This window comes from Lagopus leucura, unplaced genomic scaffold (assembly GCF_019238085.1).
Source record: "Lagopus leucura isolate 7727_CA_CO unplaced genomic scaffold, USGS_WTPT01 Super-Scaffold_810, whole genome shotgun sequence".
NCBI lineage: Eukaryota > Metazoa > Chordata > Aves > Galliformes > Phasianidae > Lagopus > Lagopus leucura.
This window is the reverse complement of record NW_024962261.1, coordinates 1,201,021-1,226,462: the sequence shown is the minus strand read 5'-3', so window position 1 is coordinate 1,226,462 and position 25,442 is coordinate 1,201,021. Positions and strand designations below refer to the sequence as shown.

At 38.4% G+C, this 25,442-nt stretch overlaps 1 protein-coding gene across 1 annotated transcript in view; it reads right to left on the bottom strand.

Moving 5' to 3' along the window:
* ZFYVE16 (zinc finger FYVE-type containing 16) overlaps positions 1–25,389 on the bottom strand; it is a 27,875-nt gene extending 2,486 nt beyond the window's left edge. Inside the window, exons 1-17 of the mRNA XM_042866200.1 lie at positions 25,314–25,389; positions 24,835–24,886; positions 19,261–19,368; positions 18,791–19,071; positions 16,952–18,376; positions 13,745–13,841; positions 13,185–13,355; positions 11,928–12,073; positions 9,925–10,303; positions 9,326–9,448; positions 9,081–9,236; positions 8,236–8,460; positions 6,405–6,487; positions 2,746–2,850; positions 1,899–2,049; positions 1,137–1,217; positions 441–603 (exon numbers count right to left, since the gene is read on the bottom strand). Of these exons, the coding sequence (XP_042722134.1) occupies positions 441–603; positions 1,137–1,217; positions 1,899–2,049; positions 2,746–2,850; positions 6,405–6,487; positions 8,236–8,460; positions 9,081–9,236; positions 9,326–9,448; positions 9,925–10,303; positions 11,928–12,073; positions 13,185–13,355; positions 13,745–13,841; positions 16,952–18,376; positions 18,791–19,071; positions 19,261–19,330 (3,656 nt within the window). The 5' untranslated portion in view covers positions 19,331–19,368; positions 24,835–24,886; positions 25,314–25,389. The remainder of the gene's footprint in view (positions 1–440; positions 604–1,136; positions 1,218–1,898; positions 2,050–2,745; positions 2,851–6,404; positions 6,488–8,235; positions 8,461–9,080; positions 9,237–9,325; positions 9,449–9,924; positions 10,304–11,927; positions 12,074–13,184; positions 13,356–13,744; positions 13,842–16,951; positions 18,377–18,790; positions 19,072–19,260; positions 19,369–24,834; positions 24,887–25,313) is intronic.
* Positions 25,390–25,442: the final 53 nt, after the last annotated feature.

Here is a 25,442-nt window from a genome sequence, read left to right as displayed (position 1 = left end):
ATATATATATATATATATATATATATATATATATATATATATATATACACTTTTATTAAATGCTGCCATTGCAAGCAGTGAGTGGCCAAGAGCAGAACAGTGAACTTTCAAGCCCTCAACCCCAGAAACTTGAAGGAATTAACTGCATCCTTAAAATGGTTAGTGATTTGACTGATAGAGACTTCCAAAGGAACATCAGGTTTTCACAAACTCATCCTGTCAGCTTCCCAAACTGAGAAAAATGGTATTGATTTTGGCGAATACTACAAACAAAACTGTTCTGCTAGTGACATCTAGAGGAGAGCAGGCAGCTTACTGTCCTTACAGGTCTTAGTAGCAAATTACCTGAATAAAGATGTTTTAGATTAATTTCTTGAAATAAGAAGCAGATATTTGAAAGTTAGGAACATGAGAGTTACATGCTTTGCTAATATATTTACCCTTTGTTTGCTTTTTCTTCATCTTCCACCCAGCAAATATCTACATATTCTTTTAGACCTTCTCCATCCACTTTTCCACAAGTTATTTTGAAGTCTTTCTTGTCTCTTAATGCTTGACGTAGGCTTTCCATTGTCTCTGGTGTTATCTGGACCATTAATCCATCTACAAGAAAATCAATTAAAATCCCCACTTGTCTACAGGAAGAGCAGCAACACTTTATAGTTGTCCTGGCTTAAATATTAGTGGGATCAACCCTCTCCTGCAGCAAGTCCTAACTTGGACTCCATACTAAACTACAGCATTAAATGCTCCATGACAAGAGTCAGGAGTAGTGAAAGCCTTTCTAGTCAGTAGAGCTAAGACTAGTAGAGCAATCTTAGTCAAATGTTAAGTTTCTGGCATATATGTGTTAATGTATGTATTTCATCAATACAGCAATGAACATACTTCTAGATATTGGCAGCTATAAAGGAAATGTTTGCACTGACTAATGTGAAGAGTTAAAACTTATAATGTAATAAAAGCAACAGATAAACTAGCATGCACTTTTATAAAGCACAATTTGTTTGTTACAGGTTTTCTACAATTTACGAAGTCCTGAAAGAGTTTTGCTTAGAGTAGAACAAAGATCCTGCACAAAGCTAATTTTTATTTTTGAAACCACCTGCAGAACAGACACTCAGTACAATTCTTACCTTCAACTATGCTGGATTTAGCTAGAAATTCCGAAGATGTCTTTAAGGCTCCATTGAATACCACAAAACTTGCACCTGTAACTAGAAAAGGTAGGAAAAAAGAGTGACACTAATCACTCAAGTTTGACATTACCATCAAGTCAAATGACTTACATTACCTTTTTAAAATCAAAAATATATTTTAATGTTTTTAATTTAAAAAAAAAACAAAAAAACAAAAAACAGTGCAGAAGAGGTATTACTATGCTTCAAGTGATGATATAAATAAGTCACAAGTTGGTACAAAAAATACTAGACTGTAGCAAAAAACAAAAACAAAAAAAAAAAAAACAACCACCTTTCTCATTTTATGAGTGCATACAGTGTATAAGACACTGAAAGATGGGCACCAGGCACACTGAAAGAGCCCAATATGCAAAAAGGAGACAGTTAAGAGAACTGAGAGGAGAACAGGCAGCTACAAGAGAAAACAGAGTGGTGTTTCAATTTTTTTTTAAACATAAAACATAATGCCACACAACTTTAAATTAAATTTATTTACAAAAGATATTCCTGAAGCTTACAGTGTTAGTAGTGAAACTAAACTAAACTGAAAGGTCATATGGAACTTTAAGCAACCTTGAGTAGAGGGAGACATCCCTGCCCATGGCAAGGAGGTTGGAACTAGAAGATCTTTCAAGATCCCTTCCATCCCAAACCATTCCACACTCCTACGGCTTCTGCTCTAGAAATTGTTCCCCATAAGCACACCAGACAGCTTACCTTTTCGAGGGTGTTCATTAGTGCTGTTTGCTTGCGTATGATAGTGACCTTGTTTATTCTGCACACACACAAAGTGAGAATCTGCTTCAGTATTAAAACTGGCTCCAATGCTAATTACATGGTCATTAGAGGAATTTATCACCTTCATCACCTGCCAATGTAAGATTTGTTATTAAACAGACAGATCTCATTCTGTAGTGCTCGCTTTAAATATAAGACATTAGAAAAATCTAGCAGAATTATTCACTTAATTACAAGAAGTTTCAAGTTGACTAGCTGGAGTCAAATTAAACATGATTGAAAATACTACTTGGAGAGGGAAAAGTCTAAAAACTGCTGGTCAACACAGAATATCAGAGCTGGAGGGATTTTATTGGTCATGAGACATGAGATTAGTATATAATTATATTACTACTCTTATATTACTCAGTTTTTTCGTTAAAGCTCTATTAAACAGATTGCAATAAAAACTATACTGGCTTTTTTAAAAAATAATATTTTAAGTAAAACATAATCCGTAGGAAATACATAGGAGATACTCCTTGGAAATACATGCTAGAACACTTCACTGAAATTGTTCATCTTCCACAGTTAACAGTTATCCTAAAAAATGACTTATTTCCACACATCATCCACTCTAAGAGCACACTGGAGAGCTCAATCAAGTGAAGAAATCACTTGCAGAACTGCACGGACACTGACCAGAGAATAAAAGCACTACTGCCTCCAGGAACTACTACTCCTCCTCTGCCTTCTCCCCCTCCCCATTAATAAAAGAAGTAATGTTAAAGATGTGATGGTATTACATCAAAATAAGATAGAAGCAGTTTGGAATAGTTTAACTTACTTGATTATATTTCCTTAGGGGTATTTTAATACAGCTCCTACCTATTTCCACGTGAACAAACAGGTTGTCTATTGTATGCAAAGTATATTGATAGTTTCTAAGGTCCTGCAATAGACAAAGATAATATGCTAAGACAAAGATGTGAGCAGACAGTTTATTTCCATACATTTTATAATAAATCTTAAAGACTAAGTACTTTGCATCTATCTCCAGGCTTATAAGTCCTTAGAAGTACCTAAAAACTTCTGTTCCACTCCTCTGCTGTGATTCACTGGAAAAGTACCTTAATGGATATATTAAAAAATCTGTAGCATTCATGAAGTGGCTGTACTATTTAACAGTGGCTTACTTCAACTACAGCTACCTTATGCACATTGTGATCTTGTAATGTTTGAGGTAATGTGAAATACTTCAACAGAAAGAGTGGACAAGCCCATTTGGTTTGTTCAGAGAGAGAATTTAGAGAACAGGAGATGGAGGAGAGACTTCATAGCTGTCTATCACTCAATGGAGGAGAGTGGAGAGCGAGGTGTTGATTTCCTCTTTGGTGACCAGTGATAAGTCCAAAATGGATATTAGGAAAAGTTACTCACTAACAGGGGGGCTAGGCCCTGGAATGGGTTTTTCAAGGCAGTGGTTGTAAACAGCTCCAAGACAGCTGTTGTTCAGGAATCACATGAACAATGCCTTAATTCTTAACTTCATGTGGAGCCAGGAGTTAAGACTTGACAATGCTTATCAGTCCTTTCCGGCTCAGGATATTTTATTCTATGATTCTGCAATCTCTTGAGTACTTGAAGTACTGCTTGAGTCTCACACTGTTCATTATACTTCCCTCTGACAGAGGTTACCATCCATCAGCCAGTTCTGCGAATTTCCACATTCTGTTCTGTTCTGGAAGAATGATGATAGATGTAAAATGGTCTCATTTGCCTTTCCTAGGGAATGCCAGGAAGTTTTGTATCAGCAATTGAACCAGGAAATCAGTGTTCTTCCCCAGTCAGCTCAGCTATAGCAAGAGCTATTTATGAACAGGTCTCACTGCACTGCAAGTTTCAATTCAAATGACATTATTTGATGGTATAAAGGGTATTATCACAGATGTGCATGCCTTCACCACTTACCAGCACCTCAGTCACTTCTGTGGTGCTAGATTTTATCATCTTTAACCGAGTTTGAGCCAAGTGTAGTTTAACATATTCTTAACCTCTTGTTAAGCTACATAATGAGAACTTTTTGCAGCCTTTCTACAACAACTAGAAACTCTTGCTACATCAGAAGAAGTAATCTTGCCAAGGAGCATATATTCCCACTGCTTGTTTTGAGCCTGAAGGTGGACCTTGGGCTAAAAAAGGAATGGATATAACATATCAGAGACTAAGGCAAATCCATCTCAATACATTCTTAGCAGCAGCAAGAAGTGCATGCTGATGCATTTAACTACCCATTGGGTGCCTGTCTGTCTTTTGAGGCTGTTCTTCTAGATCTTATTTACTTGTAGCTTAGGCACTTCCTGAATAATACAGAGGTTTAAGCTGATTAAGGAAATCTCCCTCATTTGGTGGTCCCTTCCACCCTCAAGTCCTTCTTCTGACCTCATATTGGTACTGTCCCAACAACAGCGAGGCACGTAGCAGGCTCACAGAATTGAGATTTAAGATTCCTCCATCAAGAAAAAAAAAAAGCTGGCTAATTGCTAGCTTTCCTGTAGTGCAGCTCCGATTCATATCAATTCTCTATGCAGTGACATAAAAATCAACAACAGAAAAAACAGAAGAGTGCCAAAGATTGCTGTTTCCTCTAAGCTGTAATGGTTTTCCAGATTTGAGAGGATTCAGTGATCACGTAAGCATGTGCAATTTTCTCCACAACATTTCCAACACTTTTGCTTACAGCATTAAGGATAAATTCTATGCAAGTATTTGAAGAGAAAGGTTACTGGACAGGAATAGAAGTTTACTAGTTTGTTTTTTCAAATTTAATGAAATACCATTTTAAGACTAGAATTCTTGCACCAAAGCAGTATTTGAAAGAGAAAACTGCAACTGAATGGCAACTGCTACCAGCTTCAGTGTAAATTCCAAAGTTGTTCTCATTATTTAAAACTATTTCTTACAACCAGAAACTGTGCTATAATGAGTATGATGCATAAGACTGCACTAGGTTTATAAGACAAGGCTTTGACAGCAGGGGAGTTGCTAAGAGAACATAACCCAGCAGCTGCACCATGTCTGATCAGATCCAGCTCCAGTCAGCTCCCAAAGGGACCCACTGTAGGCCAGATCTGAGCCTGTCATGATTCTATGTTTTTTTGTTTTTGTTTTTTTGTTTTTGGATTTCAGTATTCCACATCAAAACATCATGTAGTGTACGGGGCATTAAAGTGTCACTGCCCCAATTCCAAGTACCTATCCCTGTACATTACAGCAGTCACGGGATCTGGCCCTTCCGGGTGGGGGGGCGCTCTCTTGCTGCCTGGCAGTGGGTGCTGGAGGTGCTTTCCTGGCTGTTCCAAGCTGTTCAGGTTTGAATCGGTCCCGGGAACTCTCTCTCTCATCTTGCCTGATTTATTAATCTCAATTTCAATTAAATTGTATCTATTGTGTTATCTTGTATTCCAATATTATAGTAAAATAAGTTTTCCTCCATAGATTGTTGCCGCTGCTCTTTTCCTCCCTTCCTTCCTTCCCATTCTTGTGGGACTGGGGTGTGGGGGGAGGGCAGAGGCCTATCGCCCCTGTCACGGACATAGATTGATCTGATCAACTCCGTGACAGAGCCCTAAGCGATACTGGAAGAAGCCAGTGGAGGAGCATGGTTAAGAAATGACCAGGAATGCAGCCCATGGTGGAGCCCACGACTGAACAGACGTATGTGGCCTGGAAAAAGTCACGAAGAGCCCTCACAGGAGCAGGCCCTGGTCCACAGCTGCAGCTGAAGGAGAGTAGCCCATAGTGCAGAAGGGCTAGCGAATCTGCTGCCTGTGGGGACTGTGCTGGAGCAGCTCCTGAAGCATGAGCCTCATAGTAGGGAGCTGAATTGGAACAGTGCTTCAGGGAGCTGCAGCCTGTAGGTAGCCCACACAGGATCAGTTTGAGAAGGACAGCATCCTGTGGGAGGGACATACATAGAGCAGGGGCAGAGAGTAACCATGAAAGAGCATCAGAGATGAAGCATTATGGACTGACTGAAGCCCACACTCCCTGTTCACCTGCATGCCTTGGAAGAAGGTAAAATAGGGTAGATGGGGAGGTTTGCTCTTAGCAAGTTGCCCTTAGTAAGAAATCACCCTGTTAGTGATAGTAAATAAATTTTGCTAGTAATAGGAACATTAACATAATTTATTATGCTGAATTTAATTTGACAATAACCAGTGATTGATTTCCCTGTTCTTATCTCAACACTTGATCCCTCTTTCATTGTATTTTCTCCTTATTTGCAGAGAAAAAGAATGGCTGTGGGGTGTAGCTGCCATCAGGGTAAAGTCACCACACTTCCTTAGCTCACACTTAACACATATTAAAGAAGGGAATTTCCAAGTCACCTCCAAAGAAAAAGTTAATTCTTTAACTTTGCCAAAAGTAATTCAGCTTTAAACAATCTGAGGATATTTTACACAATCTGGATTACAACAGGAAGTGAAATGAATAATTACTCACAACAAGTAGATTCATAATTGTATGTCCTATTTCTCCGAAGAGTGGCTTTCGATGTCTGAAACTTACTAGAGGAGTTGGATATACTGGAATAGAGGAAATAAAGTCACACTTTTAAGTTTTATAGTTGTAAGTATTTATTTTCAGTTATAGACCAAATTTCTTAATTTCAATATCTGAACATTCAAGGGAACTAGAGCCACTGTGATCCTTACTCGCTGACAACCCCTTAGTCCACTGCATGATTTCCCCACCCACAGTTAAATCCTACTGCAATATATCTACTACTCTAGAGTCACTCCCCAAGCAGCAGAAATCTTGTGGCAGAGACCTGCTGCTTCTTTCTCTGTGATTGACCAGCTATGTTTCTTGCAAAGGGTGAGCTGAAAGGAAACAACCTTCGTTCAGTCTCTGTGTCACCAGTTGTGAGAGGAGCTGCAAGGTTGAATACTTTCTTAAACACAAGTACTATACAAGTAACATCCAATTTCATATTAATGTTGTAGAATGAACTGAAGTACCACTTAGCATTAATAAACAAGAATGAAGTGAATGAAGTGGTTCATACAAAGTAATAAGCTTCTAATTGCTTTGCAGTCCCGTGGCTGTAGTAGAAAACATGCAGCTGGAAATTAGGGAAAGCAAAGAGATCAGGAGACCAACACATCAACACACGAAGTCATTTGAAAGTAAAATAAACAGTGCAGCAAAATCAAGATAATGAGATCAGTCCAAGAAAGTGCATGGCTAGTACAAAAACGACAATAAAACTGGTAAGAGAAAAGTATGACAAAGAAGCTACCACCCTTGTCAACTCCCAGGCAGAAGCCTGGAGAGCAGAACTCCACTATTCACTCAAACCCACAAACAATTTAATGATGCATTTTTATAGACCTGATGCTTCTAAAATGGTACTCTTAATTTACCAAAAGTCCATTCAATGTCGGAAAGTTGAGTATGATATTTTTGAAATTCATCCCACTTAAGTAACATCTGCATGTTGCACCCTTTCAAAACTCCTGGTCTCCAAATAAGGGGCAACACAACAGGAAACAAAAAGTTCCTATACCTCTAAATTAGCCTGTGTTATTCAAAAAAGGCACACAAGCAACTTTAGAAGGTATTTAGGATAGCTTCTACTTTCAGGTCTTGTGCGAGTGTTACCTGCTTTTGAAGGCAAGAGGCATTTGTAAATACTTTCCTCCAGTGAGCCTGGAGCAGAGTGAGTGAAGATCTAACTGGGGGAGCAGAAAGTGGTCACGTAAAAGCAGCAAAGAAACTGCTGAACGTGAGGCCTTCTCACTGCACAACCTGCGATATATACACTACATAATTCTCCCCACACCTCACTTTGAGAGAATAACTTCCACATTTTTCAATACTGAGATTTCAAATGCGCTAACTAGTATGTTATCCTTAAGGCAACTATCCATTTAATGAAGCATTAATATTTTGCCCATGTACTCCATTTCTGGCATTGTTTTTTTTGTTTTTTGTTTTTTCAAAATTGACAATTAGGCTGGTGAACTTTCCTTCAAAACTTTCTCCAGTGACAATAGAAGTTAAACTTTTAATTTTTTTAAAGTGTCAGACTTGGTTTTTAAGTCTAACCACCTTCAGCTAACATGAGAAAGAACCAAGTAAGCGCAGCAGAATAGTGTAAATTTTCAGGTGTCTCAACAGGACCAACAGTTCTCATGTACAAAACTCCATCCTTATGCAAGAGTAATGTACAAGACTGCAAACATTTTGAATATTTTCTTTGACTACTAAAGTTATATTTTTCAAAAGGAAGTTTTACATTTATACAGCTATTTGAAGTACTAAAACTTACCCCCATATTCTGCTCCCAGTCTCAACATTAAACGGATTGGAAAAACTTTTGCCCAGGGTATTTCCAGCTTATGGATTAGAATACCACAAAGAAAAGGGTTATCTGGTAGCATTAAATCATCAAGTTTCTGATAAGTAGGTGAAACAAACAGGAATCCTCCATGGTCTTCATTACTGAGAAAATTTTCACTAAAAGTCACATTTTCCATGTTTCTTATTAACTTTCCTGTTGAAAGATGGTGAGAAAGAGTGTTGGCGCATTTTAAAAAGATAACACGCTATTGTGAAGAAAACTACTACCATCATCCCTTCATTACAGACTTGCAAATCATAAAGTATGTCTCATATCTTCCTGAAAATCTGAGAGACATCTAACCCCACAGAAATATCCTACACACTTATTACCTGGATGGACATGAAAATGGAAGTAGACTTTTTTTTTCCCCCAAATATAAAAAACCCTAAAGTACACAATGTTCTGGCACACCTCAGTTGATGAACTTCAATTAACAGACCTCACATTTACATATTTATGTATACTGCAGTTATGTATACCACATACACAATGAAGTCCCAGCCATTGACACAGGGATTTATGCACAGAATCTCCAAGTCCATATGTATTAAGAACAATTACAGAAAATGCAAACTAGATATTTACAGAAGTATTTGAGCCAGAGAAATGTACATTTTCTTTCTGTTGTTTATTTAGAAATAAAGGCTAAGCACTGACAAGTTTTTCAACCAGATCAGATATACCTATAAATGCATAAAAAGCACATAAACTTCTAACTTTGAAGACAAGCAAGAAAACATCACAGCATAGTATCAGACATGATTACATACCTTCTACTGCATTCTTATAGATGTCAGTAAATAATTTGAATATTTCATTAGGAAAAGTCTTCTCATCAGGCAAACACTGCAACAGAACTACAATTTCTGCCTGCCCCAAACCATGTAGCCCGTTTGTTGAGAAGTACCAGCATTTTTCTGAAGAATCTTCAATTAAAAAGACAGAGACCACAGTAATGCTGATCTTTACAATCAGAAAAATAGATTTAATGGAAAAGAAAACACACACTACTTACAAGATATTAACTTGACATTCACAAGCAAGTTTGCATTTAGGATAAAAGTTAATGGACTGGCACCTCCTTTCTCAAGAAGCAAGGCGACCTGTTGGTGTGACAGATTTTCTTCCACTAGGGGATCTAAAGAAATTAATATCTGATTTAGTTCAACATGCCAGCCAACTACTAAAATTAAAAAAAAATCAGATGACAGTATATGAAAGACTGTCCTTACTTTCCTATCTTAAAAGGCTGTTAATTATTTTCAAACTTAGAACAAGTTCAGTAGCTTACCAGAAGATTCAAAGGCCATACAAAAATAAAGCAGTAATTTATAACAAGGCATGATCTGGGGCTGCTATTTATTTGGTAGTTACTCATATTATCTGTGTTGTTTCTTCAATTCACATATTGCTGTTAGTTACAGTGAAAACAATCACTACAACATGGGTTTATGTGATTGTTATTTTCACAATATACTCACATTTCAGTAACTCATGTTTAATTAACGAACAATCTAACATGCAGCACAGGTGAGAAGTTAAAGTTGCATTTCTGTATTAAAATTCACATTTAGAAATCCTGCATCTGGTGACGCAGTACTGACAATCGTTTACCTTTTCCTTTTTCACCCATGGCAAGCAGAAGCGGTGGCAGTTTATCACCATCTGGAAGAAGGCTGACGTTTTTCCGAACACAGTTTTCAACACCACAAAGTGCTCTGTAACTTGTAGGACTAACAGGCGTATCACTTTTAGCCCAATCTGCTATATTAGTTCTAGCCTTCTCAGATTCCGTGGTGGAAGAACACTCTTTAGTGTCTGGAGTCACAGATTTATCACTATCAATCATCTCGCTCTGGCTGGAAATGGTCTGTTGTGCATCCTCTGGAAGAACAGAAGGACATAATCCCTCTGTTCTTGTGATAACATCCATTTCTTCTTTTGGTTTTGAATTTACATCAGTGGGTATGTCATCTTCCTCTGCATTTGCACCCTACGAGAATAAAGAAGATCTATACTCTAGTTTCACAACAAACTATAACTTCTATAACTTCCATGATAGCATTCTAAAAGAAAGAAAAGGGACTAGGAAATCTACCAAATTGACAGGAAATTAAATTATTTATTCAAGAAGTAACTCACCAAATCCACTGTGGACCTTGCATTTCCCCCTGTTCTTAAAGGTCACATTACACCCCATTTAAAGTGAAGATGAATCACTTTTTTATTTGTTTGGTAATACAAAATTCTCAGAATGCTGTAGATCTATCACTTTAGCATATAGCCAGATTTAATGAAATCAACAATAAAGTAGGTATCCCTTGAGCAACCCAATTAGTATTACTGTTTCTTCACTTGGATACAATAGCCAAGTCTAGTATTGTACAATTCAACTCATTTTTGGTTTGCTGTCAAACCTACGCTGCTCCCTCAGTGAAATGCATAGGATAAACGAAGAGTGCAGTCATATTATGAAATGATCTGTCATCAAAACAAAGGTGGATGCGATCTATTAAATATATTGAGTCATCACACTATAAATCCCTGTAGATTTGCACACTATTTCAGCAGGAAAGACTGAATTGTAACAAGATAAAAACATAACAATTCTATGCTTGTCCTGTATTAATTCTCCTCACATGCCCTCAGCTTCCTCAGATCTCCTGCTTAGAGAACACGTGCCAGAAGATGAAGGAAAAAGAAATGTGACTAGAAGAGCCTCTAATAAACTTCTTTCCCACAAATTCACTTGCTGGCTTTGCAGATCACTTTATACTTTTGGCCTTCACAGCAGTCTGAGGCAGCATGCTTGGGATTACATGCTACATGCTACCTAGTAAAAGACATCCACAGCTTAGGAGCTGCAACGTAGCAGTTTTGTCTGAACTCCTAAAGCTGTATATGAGAACCATCAACTCACTGTTTCTTTGTTCATGATGCTTTTAATTTTAGACACTGTTTATCTTCTCTAAGTGAAAATAATCTACTCTTTCATCAAAACAGAAGACAGGTTTTATCTTTGGGTTACTATGATGGGTAGAGCAAGAACTTCTAGGTTTTGGAAACAAGAGGGATACATTTATTGTCACGACAATTCTCCACTTGTGTTTCTGTTCCCTCCAATTTATTTCCTTTTTTAAACAACTACTTAAGTACTTTCTTCAGACTGATCATTGACCTTAAGTCTTCCTTTTCCAGTAACTCAGACAGCAATAAAAGTAACATTAATAAGTTCTGCTACTCATACACTCCTAATTCTGCAATTCGTGGCAAATGACACCTGTCATTTTAACATTCAGTTCATGAATATTCAGAATCTATCTGCCTTCACTGTCTGAGAAATGTTACCATTTTTATTATCTGTGAGTATGATATATAGCACAGTCCAGGACAGGCAACTTCTGTATTCAGTTCTTCACCTCTTTGTTCCTTAAGTTAGCTATTTGACTTATATTTATCATACCTTCATAACAGTAATTATACAAATACTTTACAGAATAATCTTGATTTTTAATATTTTCTACTACGTCATTTTTGAAGTTCATGTATGTCCTAATCAACAGGGAACAAAGTTATTTCAGCAGAATTCATGCATCTACATACAATTTTAATCATACCATATGCAGCTCTGGCACATCAGGGTGTACTGTGTCCTGGGACGACCTCTTTGCTCCAGATGAAAGCTTTGTTGTATATGCCACTTCGCCAGTTGGCAAAATACCATCTGCAAACCAAACTCTCTTCTGTTCTTTGGGGCATAACTCTAGGATAGATTGAGAAAAAACACTGACTTTGTATTACTTTACTGTCCTAATAACTAAAAGAGATGCATATTCAGAGGTCTTTCTCCTGTCAGTTACATAGAGAATTTGTTAACTGAAACTAAGCACAGGTAGACAGCTTGACTCCAGCCACAATCCTATCAGGTAATACATGGAAAAAACAGTTCATCATAGCAGGGGAAGCTGTCATGCTATATCCTATCACTCTACATATCAAAACTTCTTCGTCAACCATCCCCTTGTCATAAGATATAAATAAAATGTTTACCACAACTAGAAGATGAAACACTAAAAAAAAAAAACTAGTCAATGTTTGAAAAACTATTTTCATTGATGAAGGTCAGGTATTTAGTAATAGTGAAACAAACACTGTTCAATGGCTAAACATTTATGTTTACTGAGGATGAACCCCTACTGCTTCTTACTTTTTCCATAAAAAAGTACTTTTGTTTACTGTAAAAAGGCATGACAGATGTCTCCGGAGCAATATAAAAAATTATGAAATTATCTGAACTGAACAAAGAAATTACAGTATAAACATAGAAGAAGGACAATCTCCACTTATGAAATGTGGATGCAAGACAGATGTTGTCAAACTCATGGAGTCTGAACTCAGAATTAAGAGCAAGTTTCTTGAGTCCCAATTCACAGAATTTCTGTTCAATACTGTATAATCAATGGATATCAAGATGTTACAATCACAAAATAAACAAGAGAGTTAGGCAAAGTGGACTATGATAACAAGAGAGAATAAATGGAAGGCTTACCCTTATGCTGGGTTCACCACAAAACACCAGAAGGAGGGATCTCCAGACGAGACCCTTCCCCACTGGCAGCCAGCTCTTGAATAGGTCTAGGAGAGGTGCAGCCAGGCTGCACTCCCTTCCAGCAGCACAGCTGAATTGCCTTCACCTGTGCTCCTCTGGCTGACTCATGGCTCGCCTCAGGTGATCAATCAGAGGTTCAGGCCATGACTCAGCAGTTCCCATACTAATACTATATCCACATAGTACATACCCACAATATAATAAACAACTCTTCCCAAGCAGATCTTGAAAAAATGTTAGTTAAATTATACTGTGTTAAACATACCTTCATTATCAGATTGTTTAAGTGCTGAAATGGGTAATGGTGAAGAAAATAAGGGGCAGCTGGCACTACCACTTATACAGGCTTCCTGCAGAGGTGGAGCAGAAGAATTCTCAGAGACACTGGAATTAGGGGCAGGACCTGTTGGACTCATCATCCTTTCAAATGCCTGTGCTAAATTAAAAAATGAAAAATTGTTTGCTTTAAATGTTTAAACATTAAAGAAAAGCAATAATTTTAGCACACAGTGCAATACTGAGGGTTTTGGGTTTCTTGTTTTTTGGTTTTTTTTTGCAATAACAGTGCATAGTTTAGTGAGCTAGTTGTGTAAATTGAATGCTCAAGCTATTTTATTGATTTTCAATCTGCCATTCAACATGTAGAAGGCTACTGTGGAAGGGTATAAGATGGGGCAAAAATCTGTTTTTGTGGAATCCTGCCACAGATGACCCAATTGAAGCATGGAAGCTTCCCAGAAGGCATGAAAATTAAGATACTAACTGTACATATTATTTTTTTTAAGGATTACTACAGTTATTCAAAAAGATCCAAATCTTTTTTACCTTTATTAATATCATCATAGCAGCGAGTACAGACTCTTGCTTCCTTTTCCATGTACTGTAGTTTGCACTTTCGTTTGCAACAACCACCGCAAAAAACCTGAACAAGAAAAAGATTGAAATAAATATTATAAGCAAAGTCCCAATATTTCCTGAGTTAGGTTTCTATTATATTATTTCATCTAATTAAAATAATAAAGCATACATAAAATATTCTCAGCAGTACTGAAGAAGAAGAGGAGCTTTAGTACGTTTATCTTACAGTATGTTTCTGTGTTGAGAGAAGGGGAATTACCAGAACTAAAAGGGTTTTATCAAGGCCAACAGCTCCACAGTTTGGTCTGAAGCTTTTTGAGTTCTTACCCTGTTTCCCAGAACAGCACACAATCTATCCATGCTACAAATTTTTGAAAAAGGCTACATCCTATCACTTTTCTGAAACACTCAGGAACACTACGCTGTAGCACAGCTCTATAGCATTACCTAGGGTAACCCTCTGGGCACCATGTGTCATCATCATTCTACTCTCAACCAAACATAAACTTGACACTTGTTTGGGGAATCCTTATGATCTGCAGAACTTCCTAAATAATAGGGAAGCCTACCAAGCCATGCTAACACTTGTGACCCTAAGGAAATGCACCAGCTGAAAATCTCTGAAGAACTAAACCAAACTAAACGCCAAAGAGTTGAACCCATTTTTTAAGTGGTTGTTAGTTTTAAAGCACAAGGAAGTTTACTATCACCTTCATGACTGAAGAATTTCAAGTTCAGCATCTGCTGAAATTCTGCACAAAACCTAAAAATGCTACTTTGCGTATTTCCATTAAGACTGCCTCCAAGGAAGGCTGCTGAAAATGCAGTAATATTTTATTTCTTTTCTTCTTTTCTTTTCTGGATTCTTCAATTTACAATTAAGGTAAAACAATATTCCAAGTTATTCTTGGTCTTGTTTAACAAGCCCAAGTATCTTTTCTTAAAAGACAGTATTATTTTGTGTTTTCAAAAGTATTTTATTAAATCCTCAATAGTCCAGAGGGTGTTTATCTTACCAAGAAGGAACATTTCAGTTTGAAATGTTAAAAAAGGATAGACTGTACTAGCTGTTTGTGTCCTTTAAGTAGGAAAAGCCATGCTAAGATTCACATTTGATCAGTGCAAGACAATAAAATAAACATTCCAGTTGCTTCCATATTAATCTCATAACAATTAATGCTTGCATATTAATTATTTATCTCACCTGAAAATGCACATGCTTAGTAAAGTTATTAAGCATGTAACTGGAAAGGATCAATTGCTAATCAGCTGCTGTCAAAATTTAGGGCTTCAAATGCTGAGCAGTACAACAATCCTTTGCCAAGTGCCATTCTCTTACACTTGGTGCCACTAGAACCCTCAACAAAGGCATTACCTCAATCTCAATGCACAAGAAACAAGAGGTGGAAGCAAACTAAGGGACAGTGCAACAATGCAATGGCTATGAAAATGAATCTACTGAGCAACAAAATTAAATCTAGTTGGGCTACAAAGAGAACGTGTGCCACATTAAAAAGCAAACAAATAAACGGAGATGGGAATTTGACCTTGTGTATTGCAGATGGGAGAAGAAGCAGTATTATTGATAGCTTATGCATTCCTCCAACACAGAAGCCAGAATTCCCAAGTTCTGACACTTTCCCTGATAATAATAAATCTATAGGACTACATAAAAATTAAACAATTCTAAGACACTTCACAGAGAACAACTGTGAATTTCTACCTGTTCCTCCTCAAGCTGGTAGCAAACACTGCAACACAATGTGGATCCATGAAAAAAGTAGACTTTGTTTTTAAAAACAAGTAGCAAAACAATATTACACATTCAGAAAAGCAATGACAGTTACAGCTGCTTAGCACTCCGTTATCTCTGACAATTACACCATCTGTACTGCCTTCACTCATTTTCTGAATGCACAAGCATTGTGAAGCACCCTGAATTACTTTGCTATTATGCAAATACACTCTGCTGTTAACACACAGGATTAACAGTAACAGCAGTTAGCTATAAGCAGCATTGAGTACTGGAGGGAGTTTCTATTCCCATCTCCAGAAAACAGGCAATAAGCTTCATAGTGAATATAAACAAGAACTTCAAGAAGTTCAAAACCATACTCTAAAGAACCATATTTTAAACTTTTATAAAATTTTAGTAGGGTATATAACTGCCTAAGTTCGATAACATCTAGCATGTCACAATAAGAACTTCATTTTTCTCAGTGCCCTAGTGCAGATCTACACTTTCTATAGGCCTGCTGTGACAGAAGAAAATGGGGGCTATGCTTTTACTAGAAGAGGGACTCTGCAGAAAAAACAAGCCACTCCAGTTGTCTTTTGAAATGAGATGAAAGAAGCTAGTAAGTCTAGTCTTTGCACCATCTCCTCATCCATAAAGCTGCAGAGGAACACTGAAAAAAAAATCAGTTCCAGTAGCATTATATTTGTATTTATGCACCAGCACACAAGATGCAATAGCTCACAAAGAAATTTATTTTTGATTAAAAACAGACTTCAGCATTATTTACTCACTGCACACAACCATAGGCTGGAAAAATAGAAAAGTCTACAGACTACTTGCTCAGTTAGCCAGTACCATTCACTCAGCGGAAATAGCATACTTCCCTCTGCTCTCCCTGACAACTCCCTTGGGAAACTGTGCAGACATTTAAACACAGTGCACAACAGACTATAAGTCCGTTGCATGGCTGCTTCTGTAACAGCTCCTGAAAGAACATACATTCTTCCAGAGTAATAGATATTTTTTACACCTATCATAATCACTTTTCTGAATTCTAATTACCATCACTGCCTAAATTTTTGATGCCTAAATACTTAAGCTTAATCTAAAGTAATAAACTGATTCAGTGTGCACTGCAGTGATTGTTACAGTGTCACATCTTCCCTGTTACAATAAAAGAACAGTATCCTAGCCAGTAATGGAAGATAAAGTAAAGCGATGCAAGGAAAATGTTCTTATTTTCAAAAAAGAAGGTTTTTTTTACTTATTGTAGTCTTTTCTAAGAGTCCAACACTGATGTAAAATTAAGAAAAAATTAAAACAAAAAAAAACTTACAATGTTGACATAATTCATCTTTCTCCTTTGCATTCCGGTTATCCCTAAATCAGAGTAAATTTGCTTACAGTAACAGAAGGACCCCTCACCAACAACTTACTTTTCCACATGCACGACAGTGGTGTCGTCTTTTTGTAAAGGTGAACTTCACTTGACAGTTCATGCAGTTGGGTGCCTCTGAATCAGGAACCCACAACGGCTGTTTCTGCAGAAGAGCTGCAGGTGTTTTTAGTGATTCTACGCTTTGAAAAGTTTTTCTTGCTTCAGTGCCAATTTCCCCAGCAGGTTCAGAATTTTCGTCAGAAGTAATGCTGTTCCTTGAGAAGGGAGCTTCTGCAGTAACTGCTCTCTCAAGCACATGTGTTTGATTCAGTTGTCTCTGAACATTTCCTTGCGTACTGTCACACAACAGCTTTGGTCTTGCACCTTCATTAGGAATCTTTGAAACCTGTGCCTCACTATCACGCTCAGACACATTTTGAATATGAAATGCACTCTCCTCTGGTGGAGGTTTCAACTTATGGGCCGCAAGACAGACTTCAAGATTGCTACTGATGCTAGTTATATCCTCCAGTTTTGTCAGAGCATGTTCTTCAGTAACCTGTGTGAAATCCAGGTTCTCATCCCCCAGATTCCTTTCTGTGTCAGCTGCCATTAAGTTATTACTATTGCTTAAAGAATTCAATGAACTGGACAGATGACTTTGCCCATACAAGAATTCATCAAGCTCTGCATCACTTACAAGAGTATTACTTTCAATAATACTCTCCTCAACAGTAAAGTTAGCTACAGTTTGGCTCACACTTTCATCATAGTAACAGTCTATATCAATGCCATATGGCTCAGCTTCATATTCCATAAAAGTAGAAGCAATAGCTTTGACTTGATCAGAATCACTATCATCAATTACATTCTCAGTATTACATGTCTCTCCATCACTTTTTTCTACAATAATTTGGTTGATTTTAGTTAGATATCCTTCCTGTTCATGTAAGTCAGTCTCTTTGCAGGACTCACAATCAGAGAGATCAGTTGTTAAAGTGTCACTAATAACCTCTGCTATTTCATCCTGAGGTACAGAATTAACTTTTTCTTCTGTTACAACTGAGGAACCACATGGAGATACAGGAAGTGGTGGAAGATGTAGCAGTGACGTCTGGACATCCTCGACTGATTCACATAAAGGTAAAGCACTGTTTAGTACTTCACTGCCAGCAACTTTTTCACTACCCACATTCTCTTCTGTAATTTGCTCTTCTAGTTCTACTTCAGCCCCTGTTTGACACATAGAGCCTTGTAAAGCATGACTTTCAGGCAATGTTCCATGGCTTTTGTCCAACTGATGTGTATGTGGCAGATTTGAAGGCATGGATTCCATTTTACACTGATCTTCCAAGGTCACACATTCTGCAGTATTTCCTCCATGTGTCTCTTCACTCACTGGAGAGCACATGCTTCCATCTTGTGGCTCAGAAGGCAATTTTTCACAAGCTGTCTCATCTCTGGGATCATACACTTTTGAATTCTGTAATGTTTCAGAGACACACGCAGTATTAGGGTGAGCGGTTTGTTCAAGATGATCAAATACTTCAATATAGGATTGTATATTTAAACTGAAGTGATAATCACACAGACCTGAAACCTCTGCTTTACCAAAAACATCTGATTTTAAAGCTAACTGATTACTCTCTTCTGTTTTAACAGGTCCTGAAAGTTGTAGCATTGAGTCCCCATCATTCTGCTCTGTACATGAAATACCTCTGCAACCCAATGAAAATACAAATCAAGGAGAGGTATGCAAGATTTGCCAAAGCCACTCAAAGTCTTCACTAGAATAAGAGTCACCTGGCTGCAATTTTTGATTATTTACATTAGTACCTGCTGAATGGATCAAGTTACTTATGTCATTAACAAGATCACACATAGGTATACTACTTCCCAGGTTTGAACCCTGACTTCCTTCTGAGGAAGCACTGTTCACAATGGTCAAAATATCAGGCCCAGAAACACTCCTCTCATTTTGTGATGAACAATTCGGAATCCCTTCATTTGGTCTGGTGTGGCTGGCTTGAGAGATTTCTTCTGACGCGGGACAGCTGTTAGCATTCTCCTGTGGTTTTTGCGTTGGGTATACATGTTGCAAGAAACCCAAATCCAGAGGAAGGGAACGGTGTTTTGAATCATATGGATTTTGAGGAGCTCTGGAGAGGTCGCATTCATCTATTTTAAGCAAAAAAGAGATCAAAAGCAAAGTTTACAAGACTTAAGTGTTTCTACTGTGCATGTCCTCCAAATTTAATCTATTCACTACCATAAGCTTTAACTTACCATTTATTAGTTTCAAATTCCCCCTAACAGTCTCTCAACCAATATTAACACACTGCAGTAGAAGGCAGCACAGTTACTAACCTGTATTCAGTTCAAATTCATCCAGTAGTTTGTCCAAGTCACAGACTGCAGCTTTAAAGTATGTATCCATTCTATTTAAGTTCTAGTCTGGCTTTAGGCCTCTCAAACCTAAAAAGAAAAATGCAATGATTCACTCATATTTTGCTACTCACAAAGTGTTTCCATTATTAGACAATAACTTTCAGGAAGTATTTTAATGAAAACTTTCTGTCTATAAAATAAAATATTATGCAGATGACTGCAGTCCATCAGCCTCTATGTACCTCATGCTCAATGACTTGCATTTAAATCCTCTTAATTTTGCCTTCAAGACCAGGAAAAAAAAAAAAACAGCATGGTAATTTAGTTCATCTCCACCCTACTCAGAACACAAAACCCATTAACCTTCTATGAGACCTGCAAAAAAGCATTTAGAAAGAAAGAAGTTTCATTTTAGATACCTGGCAACTCACCAGAAAGCAATTTGCAATGCATGGTCTGTATCACAAAACAGTGTTCCATTTGTTTATGAAGACTTTCAGTCTCCAGATGTTATGCCTTCTTGATCACTTTGAGAAGCTTCCTAATCCTACATCCTTTTCATGTCTGAATACCCATAACACGCAGTTACCTGTCATATAATCAAGATGCTATCTAACTTACCGGAAAGTAATGTGAAGGGATTCAGATCTCTTTAGTTCTTGTGTCTGGAAACCAGACCTCTGAAGGTCTGCCTTGTTTTCCTGCTACTCAGGGAGATGCTAAAACAGCTCATGCTAAAATAGCTTATATATTATTAAAAGAAAAACTGCAGATCTCATCCTTACAGCACGTGCTTATGGACACTAACAAAACTGATGGTCAAAAGTTACTAAAAGAGATTATATAAAGTACAAATACTGAAGGTTTATGAGAAAACAGAGGTTTAAGAAATACATAACTCTGAGCTTTTCTCTGTGGGGATTTCTTGCACATCCTTAACATTCAGGTGCAACTTCTTTTCAGCTAATGGAGTAGCACCCATGACTAAAAGAAGCAGTCACAGAACATTCTCCCCTCTTCCATCTCCCCAAAACTACTACAGCAATAGGGAAACAAGCAGTAATTCCCTCTTATCCATCTCTCATCTTTCTGTTCTCAATCTTGTATACGTATTATCATCATTAAACTAAAATCCTGCTCATTTGATATAACGTTTCAGGAATCAGATCACCTTATATTTTAGGCTCAGCAATAGTTGCCTGCAGCCAATCCCAGCATTAACATTAAAACAGGAGTGAATTGGAAGCCATGAAGAAGTTCTGGTCATACAGTTCTGCTAAATGTCTGTTTGCTTCCTTGAGCAAAAACAAGCTGTTGAAGCTGTTTGTTTCATCAAATTGCACTCACTCTGAAAGTAACGTAAGAGTTTCAAGAATTCTACCATCTGAAACTAGCAGCAGTGTCACCATATTTTTAAAAATACATAGCAATTTCTGTAAAAGCCCCACCCCATACCTAAAAGAAAACAAGCAACTAAGAAGTTTTATATGGGCAGGGAAAGCGCAAGAGCACACAGGAAGGAGACTACTGGGTGTGGAAGCAGTGACTGCAGTTGTTTACACACAGAGATCTTTGCACTGCAACTTTTAGAGGAACTGTTCCACAACTTGCCCTTTTAACATTCCTTACATCATGTGAGTTTTGATTTGTCCAGTTACACTGAGCAGGAAGCAACAACAACTTTTTTTTTCCTTAGTTTTCATTGAGATGAGGCCTTTGTATAAACATAACAACTGAATGCCAGCACACCAGAAGAAAAAGCAGATAAGGAGCAAAGCATCCCCACCAGGCAGAAAAACAGGGAAGCCTGATCTGTGCACCTGAGACACCTTCAGGATTTGAATCAATCCCTTACTTGCTGCTGCCACCTTCCAAGGGTTGAAAGGCATGAACCTTCTGCTAGAGGCTGTTTTCCAAACACGCTTTCTAGTTATCTGAATCCTGTCCCAGTACTGTCTCCAAGTGGATTATAGATTATTAAAATATGGTCTGTGAGATCTTAAATCCTTCACAGTAAGGCACACAACTTGAGATTCCTATTGGCTCAATTTCATATGATTCTTTCAAAGTAGAAAGCCTTAAGTTTTAAGCAGTGGTTAAATCACTATCTGCCAAAGACTGTATGCTTCCATCCTAAAATAAATATTTATATGCTAGGGGACTGGGAGATTGTGTACCGGTCCCTTTCAAAAACAGAAGAAAATAACTAAAGCATAAAACAACTACAGCACAGTGTTAACGGCTACTTTCTAACACAGTAGAAGTCATTTTAAAGGGGAAGACCTCAGAAAGCTTTTTTTTCCACAAAGACATTTCAGACTGGGGAAGGTAGTTATTGCTAAACTGGGTGACTCAGTTTACAGACCAGCTCTGGAGACTTTCACAGATGGAAGTACTAAACTGAGCTAAAAAGGCCTGTTATTTCTTTTAGACATTTTACTCTCTGCCTTATGACTAAGCTACAAGGCGTGATAGCAAATGAAGCGTTGAGGTGCTTACTTCTTTAGACAGAAATACACAAAAGATGGTTTTCAAATATTAAAGGACAGAAATAAGACACAATCTAAATATTTTGAATTATTACAAGTCATTAGCTCTCATCTCACAGTTTGGTCTTATTTATGTCTCACTTAATGGATATTTAATTTCATTAAAGAACAGAGCACACCTATCACTAGGACTTACAAGTACGTGAGTTGGCAAAATTCCATATTTACCAGTTAACAGCCTTTATTTTGCTGATAGAACATCACCAAGCTTCAATATTTTTCATTACTTTATTACAAAAAGGCACATCGGACTACTTTTTCACTTCCCTAAGTAAGCACTTGGTTTGTTTTTAAGCAAGTTCACTCCACATCTCCCATTCTCATGTTAAGCTTACAGTTTTGACATTCTTGGCCAACCCCATAAGGGCTTTTATAGTTGCAAACAGGTGATGTCTGCCTGCCAGCACCCCCCGCGCTTTCACTGAACAGTTTCAACAGTTTCTCACTCCTAAAGGAACTTTTCCTTATAGCCTAACCTTATGGGCTCCCCATCCCCAGAGGGATATTTAACATAGTTTTGGTTGAGAGTCGAGTACAACAGTCAGACATGCTTACTATGTTGTTCTTAGAGATTATCATGCTAAGGGGTTTTAACTTAATATTCATTTCACAGATTAATGAAGCAAAAGTTCTTACTCTAGGTGCTGTGACTTTCAAGAGTCCATGCTGAAACGTTAACTGCTCACTCCCACAGCTGTTAGCCAAAACAGGACCGTGGCTGTCACAAAACTGCCTCCTTCATCTTGCTTTTATACCAACCTTGCAGATATCCATCCCCAAGCTTTACAAGAGAAAAGCTAATGCTTGCATTTCTAAACACCTAATGAGCAAACCCCACAGTCATGTTTACAGTACAAATGCTCTTTCCTATCTTACCCATGCTGATTAAGAAGAAATCTAACAATGAAACTGTTATGTAGTAGTCATCAATCACAGTGAACTCTGTATTCCAAACGCCAGCAGAACAGCAGTAGTCCCAGGATGGACTCTGAACAGTTAAGTGTGTAGCACAAGTACATCAGCACCTGGTCTGACACCCTTCTTTGCGTACTGAGGCTGGGCACAAAGCAAGCCTAAACAGAACAAATGGGATTGGTGAAAGCTTGCTTACTTTATTTTCCCCATCAGATGAGGCTTGGTTACTGGCTAACTCCTAACACTGCACTTTATACTGGACCCTACCTTAAGAAACAGAGGCAATAATTTTACTGGAAAAGTTACCTACAAAAAGCAAATGTTGTGATTTAGACGACCATGTAACATGCCTGAGTGTGTCCATAGACTTAAAAAAAAAACAAAAACAACAAAAACACTTTATAAGCAACTTTATATAAACTTCATAAACAATTTCTAAAGGATACATATACTAAGATTCAAAAAATACTTTGTTAGGGACCTCTCAATGCAGTCTTATTAAAATAAGAAGACATTACAAATTTGCTAGGATAGAGAACAGCCAAGCATCAAACTATATTGTAGACTGCCATTTTTTAAAATCAAACACAGTATCTCTAAATGCAGGTAATTTGTAGTTTTCAGTAAGAACTTGCAAAATGGTCAAATTCATCATGATTTGCTAAGCAGTTGTATGTCTAACAACAAGCAGATTTCTGATGTTTAAAAATCCCTGAAAAACAACCTCTAGTGCTTGATATATATATCCATTACCAGATATCAATCTAGTCACAAACAAACATCATCAAAGAATCCAGGCCTGTATTTGTAGGGAGCATGTTGGAACAAAGATTGGATATGGAAGCAAAGAAACACAAGTGAATGTACAGTTCCTCAAGTCTAAAAACTAGCTTAATATTAGGACAGTTATTGTGGTCATCTGGAGAAACTTTTGTATCATCACAATGATACATTATTTCAATTCACTACCTTTACAGGAATTAGAAAAATGTAGACCCTTGCAGCCAGAAACAATACCACCACCAACCAACCAACAAAAGCCATACAACCAACCAATAAAAGCCATAAAAAGACCACCAAAGCCTGGGTGTACAGATACCCATGGAGTTCACCAGCAATCAACAAAGAGCGAAAAATGAGAAATAATTAAGTGCTGTCAGACAAAAATAATAATAAAAAGATATAATATTCTTGCTGAGCAATGCTATACATTATTGAACCATAAAAGCACAGCAGCTGCTGCCACTGCAAACCTACTTGCTGAATAAGGGGATGAATATGAAATTTTTGAATATGAAAGTTTTCAGACACCTAACAAAAACTTACACTGCGTGATGCAAAACACTAAACTGCCTCACCTAAAGATGGATGTTGCTGAAACACAATTTCAACAATACAAAAGGTCACCAGCGTTGTGATTTTATCACCAACCCGATCAGACTACTTATGTTGACAACATACTCACCCTCACTAGAATTTCCTTCCACTTTAATGGCACACACTATCACTCTTCTGACCAGAAAAAAGCACCAATCACACCACAAATAGATGTTAGACAGCAATTAATGACTATCAGCACCACTCCAGAACATCACCAGTACCAACAAAAACAGGCCCAATGGCTGAAGAACCCATTCCAAAAAAAATCACAGAACTGCTTGAGTTGACAGGAACCTTTAAAGGTCTAGTCCAACCCCCCCTTGCTCACCTGAACAGACAAACTGCACACAGTGCCACCACTACTGGAAGTATCAGCTTGTAATGCTCAGCCTTGGGAAACAAGTCACGGGAACATGACTATTTGATCAGGTCTGAAAGAACTTCTCAGACAATAGAGACCAGTGATCTCTTAACTTTCTCATCTTCTCTGATCTGCATTATTAATGATCAGACATTCATATTGGACAAACTAAGCAGTACAGCATCAGACACTAACAGCATCTGGTTCTGGCAGCCAACTGAACCCTTTCCTGTGCACAAGTCATTTCTTCAGGGCATACCAAGAAACAGCTTTCTGCCACTGCAGTCTGTATCCGAATACAGACAGGGCTACCCATACGCTCCAGTTCATCCAGCACATCGTACTTAACTTGAGCAGCTCAAGCACGTCCATTAAACTCTGCATCAGACAGCGATGCCAACTGAAAAGAAGAAGTAAAAAGATCGTCAATGTCTGCAAATCGCTACGAGCACCGCGTCTGCCCTAAGCTGTACATTCACCACGTCGTTTTCGCTTCGTTCCGGAACGACCGTGTGCAGCACTTCCACGGCCGTTACGGAGATGAGCCCCTGAGGCACGCCGCCCCAAGGCACCCAGAGCCGCAGCGCCGCGCGAGGCCCAACTCAGACGGCCGCCTCGGGTCGGGAGGAAGCGGGGCTGCCTCACAGAGCGCAGCTCACGGCGGAAGGCCTCAGAACAGCGCCGTGCGTGGATCCCGCAGCTGTCCTCCGCCCCGGGCCGCTCCCCGGCAGGGCGACTGTCCACTACCACCACCACCACCACCTCCTCCTCCCTCTTTACCGTCCCGGCACAGCAGCAAAGATAACCGCCCCTCCCCCGGCGCTCACCTCACGAGTAGCCCAAACCCCGCCCGGCTCCGGGACGGCGCCCCGATTCCCTGCGCGCCCTGCGGCACATGCGCAGCGGCAGCCCCCGCGAGGGCGGGAACCCGCCGACTCTGCACGTGCGCAAGACGA